Source organism: Asparagus officinalis, chromosome 4, assembly GCF_001876935.1.
Source record: "Asparagus officinalis chromosome 4, Aspof.V1, whole genome shotgun sequence".
Taxonomy (NCBI): domain Eukaryota; kingdom Viridiplantae; phylum Streptophyta; class Magnoliopsida; order Asparagales; family Asparagaceae; genus Asparagus; species Asparagus officinalis.
In genome coordinates, this window is record NC_033797.1 from 977,000 (window position 1) to 987,536 (window position 10,537).

General features: G+C 36.3%; 1 protein-coding gene across 2 annotated transcripts; it reads right to left on the reverse strand.

Moving 5' to 3' along the window:
* On the reverse strand, window positions 936–8,633 carry LOC109836296 (ATP-citrate synthase alpha chain protein 1). 2 transcript variants are annotated; one of them, XM_020404154.1, is made up of 13 exons: window positions 8,547–8,633; window positions 8,325–8,465; window positions 6,126–6,305; window positions 5,731–5,892; window positions 5,545–5,625; window positions 5,382–5,433; window positions 5,174–5,288; window positions 4,996–5,077; window positions 4,274–4,369; window positions 4,042–4,143; window positions 3,335–3,451; window positions 3,120–3,236; window positions 936–1,372 (listed from the first exon to the last, which is right to left on the reverse strand). In XM_020404154.1, exons 2-13 carry the CDS (start codon window positions 8,421–8,423, stop codon window positions 1,301–1,303), a joined length of 1,275 nt encoding a protein of 424 aa, XP_020259743.1. In that variant the 5' UTR covers window positions 8,424–8,465; window positions 8,547–8,633; the 3' UTR covers window positions 936–1,300. The 2 variants fall into 2 exon arrangements, with proteins under 2 accessions (XP_020259743.1, XP_020259744.1); XM_020404155.1 differs by having other exon boundaries at window positions 8,325–8,453; window positions 8,547–8,620.

A 10,537-nucleotide genomic window follows, 5' to 3' on the forward strand; every position in this document is an offset into this window, starting at 1 on the left:
TGATTCTGCTTCTGTAGCTTTGTAGCTTGCTGTTGTACGCCGCCGCCGATTTCATTGGATGCAAAGTTAAAGAAGAAGCGGCAACGTAGGCCGCCATAGCTTATAATTATGAGAACTTTCAGCAAATAATCAAAGATTGAGGAGGAGGAACTTGATGGAGGAGAGATTTGCACTTTGCAAGTAAATGAATAAACAAACAAATTAAAATATTTTAATGAATACGAAGACGGGAGGGAGAAAGGAAATATACAAATAAATTAAAGAGTAGCAGTAAATTGAGAAAAGGGGAAAAAGATTTGGGAACGAGAAAGAGAGAGGAGGAGAAGGACAGCAGTACGACTCCGGGCTGAAGCCTGACCCCACTTGCTATTTATTTATTTATTCTTCTTGCTAATATAAGCACACACTGTTCAGTGAATCTATTATTGGGATTTATTTTTATCTCCATAGTATAAATTTATGTATACAGTGAGATTTCTTAGTTGTACGTATTATAACTTCACTATTATATTCCTTCATCTAAAGGTCTTTCGTGCTCTTGACTGCTGCGTCGCTTAAAATCCTCATATCAATATGTTGATATACAAATAGTTCACCACATCTGGATCAGGCATTCCACATTTTGAACTCGTGATAGGAAATTACTAGTATAGTAACTAGCATTAGTAACATGAAGAATGAAGCCAGGCCTGTTTTGCTCTGCAGGGTAAGAAATCTCTCTCTGCGAAATTAAGGCGATTATACGTATCAGTATCAGTATCAGTATCCGTATCCTCCTGTTTTATCATGTAAATATTACGCAGTTCTCTACAAATTAATCAGAGCTTAGGATGGAAGTGTACGTGACATTATACACAAACCAAAGTACCTGCATCAAGTAACTGTGAGCAGTGTGCAAAAGAACATGCAGTCTTTAGTATTACTACCGTCAAAAGAGCATTCACCCGTATTGGTTGCGCGCCGAAGTTTTAGTTTCTATCAAGTACTAGTTAGGCAAGAGCTTTAATTGTGAAATAAATTCAGTGCGAGCATGAGATTGAGAGGCACCAAACCAACAGAGAAGTACATGTGCCTGACACTCAGAAGAGCAAATTATTCATATTCTTCAAATAAAACTAAAAACTGGCATCAACCAAACAACAACGCTTGCTTCTCAATGTTCAACTCAGCAATGTGATCAATCTATTAATCGCTGCTTTGCTTTCTTCCTCATTGGAGATGTTCAGTAGACGAGCGACAACTGGATTCATTCTACTAAAACGTACGGAAGGTAACTAACTTTATCGAGCGCCTTCCATGTTTACGCAGAGGTTGTGATGCACTCAATTGCCTGCTTGCATATACCTGTCATCGTTTCCTCTGGACCGTAGACCTGGATGCAACAAATTAGAGGAGGATGAATTACATAAACTGTATAATACATACGAGTGAAAATAAAAAACGGTGCTCTTATCTTTCTTCAGCTATGGGGAAAACAATCAGCTTGCGCTTGTGTATTGTAAAGACACAAGGAAAAAAGTACAAGAATCATGGAGTGATCTTAAATATAAAAACAATCTTCTTTCTAGGATAAAATCACTATGGTTATATAATTCAGCAGCAGGAAGGGCACCAAAAAAAAAAAAAGAAAAAAAAACCTCTCGATTTTATCACCTAGAATTTAAAAAAACATCAGCAAGTACACTGCCACCAAAAATTTGGCACGGATGCGTAAGGATTCCATGGTTTTGTCCTCTTAACCAACTCGGCCTCTTAAATTGTAGTAGATTAATATAGTTGTCAACAAACAGTTTGGTACCTTACTTGCTATAGTTATCATATAAATGAAGCCATTGAAAGTGTCAGCATAAGAAAATGTCACATTATAGGCAGGCTATCAATATCTGACATCAAAGCATCTATCTTGTAACTGAACACATTTAGTTACATAGTAAGTCATGAAAACAGGCTGGCGGCACAAAGATTAACAACGATTGCCGACTTCTAACTAATCCGAGTCATAGAAAGAATGAACACCTTGAGGCTGATTTATGCTTCAGAAATAGGAGCCGATCTTATTCGACCCACCCCAAAAGTTTGTGACAAAGGTTTAATTGTTGTTGTTATTGAAATTGAAGTGGTCTCAGGGACTCAGAGGAGGAAGCAGAAAAATTTTCTCATAGATAAAAAAAACTATAACGGTCTACCCGTGAAACATTAAGAAAAAGACATGGGGAATCTTACAAGAATCAATTCCAAGCCAGTTAAACAGTGGAAAGCAGTTTAACATGGGGGGCGACTTGCGAATTTAGATGACTTAGGATGTAATTTTAATAATCTTAGGGATGCAACTGCACCCCTAAGCTTGCATATCCATCCGCCCTTGCTGTGAAGCTCTGCTTATGCCTCGTTACCTGTGGTTCATGTGTGTTTATTCGGTCTTCAACTGAAGCTCAAGCTTGATTATACGAGATTCAAGTGAAGGTTTACCCTAAGAATGACATGGTCCTTGGATAAGTTCGATAAACTATTTTATATAATATAGCCATCTTCCAGGATAGAACTCTATCTGAAGATGGAAGATGGTACCATTTTATAAACTTAATAATTATGAGATATTTCATTTTATCAACAATGTTAACTGGAAGCCTGAGATACTTCACAATGGTAATATTGTAATTTCTAATTGCAACTTTCAGCTTTTAACTCTCTAAGTATTGTGTAATGATATAGTTTTATAACTCTATAAGAATGAAACTCAGTAGAAATTAGTCCTCCAAGCCATCAGGATTTTGTTTTCCTTAACAACGACCTCGGCTATTTTGCAAAAAGTCTTAACAGGTTGTTTGCTTGCTTGCCCATGGGTCAGGCAGCCCAGAAGTTTTACATAATTAGAAATATCCAGTGCAGTGACCAGTGATTAATTTCAACCCCTGGAAGCAGGCTCCAACAGGATGATAGTTAATCAAGCCCACCATAGAAGTCATTTGTTAAAATGATGACTTGCAAAGATCATTCATAGTTAGCAAGCCAAAGTAAAAGCATTCCATTCTGCTGATATCTAGACGTAACCATCATCGAAACAAAAATATAGCTATTTATAACACAATGATCTGTGCGTTAAGAAACTATTTTCTTACTTCAAGAGGGATGCCAAGTTCCTCTCCAAGGCGTCGCATTTTTGCAAGACCAGTTTGATAATTTGGACCTCCTCTTCTCACATAGATGTGCATCCTTGCAGCTTTAAGCTTCGATTCCTGCCAATTCAAGAGATCACCACACACGAAGAAGAATTTGTGACTGTTCAAGAATGAACTCTTGAAGATCTATAAGCAGAAGCTAAGCCATGAGTCACCTTCTCTCTTAATGCCCTGATAATGCCACTGAAGGTTGCAGCAACATCTGTAAAGTTAGCAATCCCTCCACCAATAACGAGAGCTCTCTTATCGCCGTCAGGGTCTGCTGTTGCACACTGTTTAGGAAAACATGTATGATTAAAAACAAAAAAAACAGGAGCACCATAATGCCCTCGTACATCAGAAAATTCATATAGTTAAGGAAATTCATCAGTAGCAACGCTGAGGAAGATCACATTCTGTGTAAGGGGGGAAGTTATGATAGAGTAACTGGTTGCTACCCATGTGATGCACGGGATTAAATTAATATTCTTGTATGTACATTAGACTTTTGGATAAAGAGAGGATAAAAATAAGTTTTTTTGAAAAGAGAGAACAAAATGAATGATTTATAGGAAATTGAAATTAAAAGGAAAAGAAAAAGGAATTTCCTAGATGCGATGGTGGAAATTAAAAAAGGATTATTAGCTATTAAACGTTAGAGCCTTTAGAATTTGACTAGTATCAAAAACACGTAACCAGGTTTTTATGTTACTAGTATAGTATTGATGGAAATGAGACAAAAGTAAAGATAATATCACAGATGCAGGTAAATTAAACAATATATAGAGCATGAAAGAAATTGATGGAAATGAGACAAAAGTAAAGATAATATCACGGATGCAGGTAAATTAAACAATATATAGAGCATGAAAGAAAAGCTCACATCTATCACAACTCTTGCATATTGCAGCACCTCATCTTCTTTTGGAGCTCCACTGTATTCAGCATAGTTCCCAAGTTCAGAAGCATATCCCAAATCTCCAACCTGATTAGGCGTTGCGTGTTAGCCACTATTATGATCGACCAGGGATTAAGAACAAAACAAAGGAACCATTATTTTGATCAAGATAGGAAACTTGGAATAAAGAACTGTGCTCCTACGTAAAGACCCCTACCGTGTCAGCATATATAACGCTAGCACCTCCACCAGCTACCATGGTCCAAATTCTTCCTTTTGGGTTTAGGACTGTGAACTTCAAAGATGCGCTAGTCTGCAGAAAATATGCAACAGAGAAATCTCTTGAAAATGGATCTTGAATCCGAATAAAATGGACATCCGGAACCAAAAGAACAAATGATATTTGCATGCTATTTTCCATACACAAGCTGGGATGAGTGGCCTGCCCACATAGTTTTATCGGGCTTACCACATAGTTTTATCGGGCTTAAGGGATCTGCAATGTGCAGTTATTTAGAGTTAAGATACATAAAACTGTCCTATATGCTAGATAGATTTTTTCTATGAAGTACCATGAGTTAAAAATCTAGGACACCATAAAAAAATATGCACAAAGATTAAGAGAAAGAAGCATTTGTCATCTTACATTATTAATTTCCTTGGGCCTGGTAACTTAGTTAACTTTTTTCAAAACGCAGCAACCCCAACAAACAATTTAACAAAAAAAAAATTCTTTCAAAATCTCCTTCATAATTAGAGCCAATGTACTTTCATAGAAAGTCATTTCTCATGAGGCAAAACACTTGTCAAGACCTAAGACGGAAAACCTCAAGGGGAGTAACAAGTAACTGAAGGTTCCCTTGTGTCCGTATGGAAATAAATGAAGAAACATGAGATACGAGAAAAGATCGCAAGAAAAATGTTATAGGGTGCTTATACCTTTTCATCCAGTCCATGAACAAAGTTTTCAGAAGCGCTCATGACTCTTCCAAATGGCATCGGGAACTCAATGTCACCCCACCTGTGCAAATAAAAGTTACGACGTTCCTTCTCATCTGGCGTTCAAAAGGATGCAGAAGAGAAACAAATGGTTGAAGAGAAAAGAATGGAGCTGTACTTCTTGAAGTTTTTAAAAGTAGCAGTATCATCGAGCTCTCCTCTCATGTCCAAAGGATAAGGATTTCCATCAACTAAAGCAAATGGGTTCATCTCCAGGAATGTGAAGTCCAAGTCTGCATAGAAATAAATTCAGGCCTTCCCATATCATCATGATATGATACAAAGGCCAATGGGCAAGTCTGACAAACTCAAAGGACCCTACTCACCGATAAACAAGGCATAAACTGCTTTAATGAACTCCTCAATCTTTCGTTTTACCTGACAAATACAGCTACACAAATCCTTAAAAGCTCATGATCGATCGTGCTATATGCTAATAAGGACTAATAGTTCTCAACGCAATCAACGAGGGCGTAGAGTGGAAATTACCTCCAGCGGAAGTGTTGCGACAAGGGGAGCACAAGTATCGGAGGTTAGAGAAGCCTCCGTGGGAATGAATATAGTCTTAACCTGGCGTCAAAACAGTTTCAAGTTCTTAGTTACAGATATTAATGTAGGCAAGCTCTATTAGATTCTTATTAAAATCTCATCCTTAGTAGATAAGAAACTAATTACCTTATCCCAGTTCTCTTCAATTTCAATTCCTCCGCATTCGGAAAAGCTGATGCTACAACCGAGTCTCTCGGAGACAATGTTGAGGTAGTATTCTTGGTCATGGGGAACGAACGGTTCGACAATGAACGTAGTGATCGGTCCCTTACAACCTCCTATCTCCACCTATTTATTTATTTAAGTTCATTATAGGATGTTGATATGTCTAGCGGTAAATTTAACAAACATTAAAAGTTGAAATATTCTAAAATTTGAATGTAAGGGTCGTATGGGAATTTTTCGGTGGGAAATCCCCGCATTTGCATAACTGAGTGTATTTAAATGCAGATTTTAAAACTTTATAGAGTATGATAGTGCTGCGAAAAACAAATGAGGGTATATAAGTGCAAAGAATGTACCTCTTTTCCAAGGCGATCTTTTACGAAAGAAGCAGCCTGAGAAAGATCGAGATTGAGAGCAACGAGGCCGCTCTTTCCTCGCTTGCCAAACAGCATGTCTGGCTTCACAACGAGCTTCTCCGATGATAGCCATGGCTCTGATTCTGAGGCCAGCTCGTTCAAATCAGTAGACTCCGTGATCTACATACATTTTATCATAACCAAAAATCAAAATTTTTAATCAAACACAATATATGCTGTCAGGTTTCAATTAATTAAACTATATCAGATATTAATAAGTGGTATCCTAAAGTTTACGTCTTTTTTATTACCACAAAATTTGACAATTTGATACCCAGACCATCTTTTTCATACTTGGATATGATACCCCAATGTTTACATATTTTTTAACTTTGATACCCCAAAATTTACACGCTTTTTACCTTAGGTACCCTAAATTTAAGGTATCAAAGTATCAAAAACAAAACTTTGGAATATCAAAGTTCAAAAAGTGTAAACTTTGGTGTATCAAAGTGTTAAAAAAAGACTTTGATATATCAAAGTTAAAAAATGTGAACTTCGGGATATCAATAAACTTTGGGGATATCATATCAAAGTTAAAAATGGGCTAAATTACCATATTGGTATTTAAAATAGACCCCCATTTACCTCATGACATTTTTTGGTATTAAAAGATTGGCAAATGGGCAATTTGAATACCAAATTTCATCGGCAATGAATTTATCTAGACTGAACTATTGGGAAAATTTCTTCTACTCTTGACCTTATAATGCTATTGTATTTTACACCATTCTTCTCCTTCAATATCTCCGGACTCAAATTTCTTCTACCCCTTTATCCAATAAGACTCTTCACCCTCTCTAGAGCCCTCTCGGTCTTCAATATCTCCAAACTCAAATTTATTCTACCCATTTACTCAATAAGGCTCTCCTTCACATTCTCTTTCTCTCTCATCAATGAGAGTTCGCTCCTTCTCCTTCAACCTCTCCCAATTCAAACCCAAACTCTGGTCCACACTAAGTGGTTGATCATTTGGATTTGAGTTTGGATAATTGTGGGAGTTTGAAGGGTAAGTAGGAGGCTCTATTAATGAGAGAGAGAGAGAGAGAGAGAGAGAGAGAGAGAGAGAGAGAGAGAGAGAGAGAGATTGATGATGATGAATGAGGGTCTTATTAGATAAAGGGTCAGAAGAAATTTGAGTTTGGCGACGTTGAAGGAGAAGAAGGGTGTAAAACACAATAACTTTGGTCAGGGGTGGAAGAAAATTTCCCCAAGGGGGTGTTAGTTCAATTGAGAAATTTTCATATGAAATGAGGATAATTATTATACTGGAATAATTTTTTCCTAGTGAGATCTTTTGGTGGGATAACTAGGAACAATTTTATGAAGTGAGATATAAGATATTTTAATAAAGTAATAATTTTTATAATCATGAAGTATATATTTATGTATTTTGAGGATATAAATACTATTTATGTATTTTAAACTTACTATTATTGATTAATAATTATTTACAAGAATATTATTTACTATTAAATAGCTTTTGGTTAGACTATAAGATATTGATAATTATTATTATAATATATTTGTTGCTTTTTATCTTTTAATTACTATTATAGTACAAGTCTATTTTTTTTTACATTTTCCTTCCTTTTTTGCTCCCTAAAATCTCTTTCCCCCATCTCTTAATTTGTTATTTAATAAATTATGGATTAATACAATCTTTGCTTTTAAATTAATTATATAATTATAATATTTGGTGAAAAAACATATTAGAGGTGACTAAGAGGAGATGAGATCTTATCTAACGACATGGTCTAATGATGGTGATGACCATAGTAGGAAAGAAGTAAAAAAAAAGAAACAAATAGGAGTTCTATTATTTTACTACCTAGTCTCAAGCTCAAACTTAGGATAATTTGAGAGATCAGAACTCACATTTTTGTATAGAAAAATAAAAAAAGTGAGATAATTTTGTACAATTATCCCAACTCTAGTTTTGTTAGACCTCTAGTTGACTAACACTGTAAAATTTTATTCTAATTCTAGTTGACTAACACTATAAAGTTTTATCTCACAAATCATTCTAGTTCTAGTTTTGAGTACTATTTGACTAACCCCACAACAGATTTCGCCGAAAACCCATTAAAAAAGTGCAAATAACCCATTAAAAAATCAGGATTGACGGATTGAAATCACCTGAGCAGATCTGATGTTGAGTTGAACGCCAGCGATTCTGTTGAGGTGCTGTTTCAGGAGACGCTTCGAATCGTACTCTCGGATCTTTTTGCGAGCCATTATTTTTTTTTTATTCAATCCCACTCCAAACTAAACAAAATGCTGTATCAATTTCGATTGAGAATTAAACACAAGATAATGGGTTTTAAAATCTGAAATCATTAAAATATCAAAGTTAATTACCTGGTTAATTGAGAAGAAGAGAGAGATAGAAGGAAAGATTTATATAAAAAGAGGCTGAGACGGGGATCTTATAAGAATGACTATTGAATTGAAGCTTATTGTTTGCTATTTAATTTAGTCCTAGGTGTTAATTTTTGATGTTGTCACGTGGATTTTATTTTAAGGACCTCATTACAATATTATAGCTCGTGCTCCATGTGAATGTCTGCGTGCCTACATTTTTTCCCCCTTCCAAGCTTCCAATTTTCTGCGTGGATCGCAGATTCTCAGTACCGCTGTGATTAGGGTGCAAACGGTTAGGATACGGTTTGGATATGATACGTATTATAACCATATTTGCTTATTAACCACGTATACATACATAGATACAAATATTCTCAGTAAGAAAAACTCATAACGTACCGGGGACAAATATGATGTATGAAGGATGGTGTGAGGCTTGGATATTGTCGATGGCTGATATCAAACAGTCAATGAAAGAAGTGATTAAGTTGACGGAGGTCCTCTAACCCTCCAAATGTCCGGTTCTGAAGCTTCTCTGCACAAGTAGCAAATCGTAAGAGGGAGAGGTTGCGTTCCCCGGTTGTTCCTCCGAAGATCAAGTCGGTAATATGCTTGAGTGGAGAAGAAACTGAACTATAGAAGTTCTTAAGTATAGCGGGTGAAGAAAAAAAAATCTTACCCTTATTGTTGAAAACAATACCCCTATTTATAGTAGTGGGTGAAGAAAAAAAATATTACCCTTATTGTTGAAAATAGTACCCCTATTTATAGTAGTGGGTGAAGAAAAAAATATTACCCTTATTATTAAAAATAGTATCCCTATTTATAGTAGTGGTAGAAGGGTAGAATGATAACTTCGACGGGGTATGAGATGGCGGCCACGTCAGCATCTACTTTACAGGTGTCGATCGATGAGTGGAGGAGATGTCACTTTGGTATTTAATGCGAAGTGATTGGGGTGTGCAGTACCGGTCCGATGTGTCATAAAGATAATTAGAGACAGAGGAATGATGACACACATAATGCATTTAATGACGTTTATTATGAGGTGATTGGTTGTCAGTGCACAGGAGGGGGCTCAAGGCTCGAGATATTTTGTCATCTTTCTACTCGTTCGGTGGTCGAGAAGTACCACCTTTTGAGTCGCATTCGCAAGATGTCAGCCGAATGGCCGGTCGAGTAGGACGATCAAGGAGTCAACCTAGCCATGGGTCGACATGTAACGCCATTTTGAGTCGTCCTTGCGAGATGTCGGCGTGTCGAGTCATCGGAGTTGGGTCTTGGGTTATTTTGAAGTACTGGCTCGATTACGCATAATGTGCGATATTTGTCTGCCATTGGTTTGGAGATTACTTTTCAGCACTAAAATGACTATAACAGATACTTATCATAACCATACCCGCTTAATAATCACAACATATACATGACTACAGATATGTCTTGATAAGAAAAACTCATAACTAGGGGCAGATGTAGTACATAGAGGGTGGTGTCCATTGACACCATCCTAAATCATACAATTAAAAGATACATAGAATTATGATGCAAAGTGATACCTCATATCATTTAAGGGGGCATTTAATAGCTTGCAACTAGAATGGTTGCAACTCCAGTTGCATGCAACTGGAGTCAAATTTGTCCAGTATGTAATAATTCTAAGTTTTCCTTAGATAGATATTTATAAGAAAAAGTGTAGGGGTTTTAATGTAAATTTTATTAGAGGGTTTTATTAGCAAAAAGAACCTTTATAAAAATACCTAGAAACCCTACCCTAATTCCTTCATTGTATCACCGTTGTCCTTTTTCTCTGCTCTCGTCCTTGTCTCGCCGCACACAAAAAAAAGATCAGTTTTGGGTTGAGAGGGAGGACGTGGTGATTTGTTCAACTCTACACAAGAAATAGGTATTGCTTCTATATCTAATATTGTTGTAAAATATTATTTGTTGTAGATGAAGGCTATGCACCAATCTTATTTTAGGTTATTTAG

Coding starts and splice junctions, on each gene's coding strand:
- LOC109836296 (XM_020404154.1), bottom strand. CDS start 8,423: ATGGCTCGCAAAAAGATCCGAGAGTACGATTCGAAGCGTCTCCTGAAA. Junction 4,370..4,995: donor TTCATGGACTGGATGAAAAG/GTATAAGCACCC, acceptor TATTTTCTGCAG/ACTAGCGCATCTTTGAAGTT. Junction 4,144..4,273: donor GCGTTATATATGCTGACACG/GTAGGGGTCTTT, acceptor ACGCCTAATCAG/GTTGGAGATTTGGGATATGC.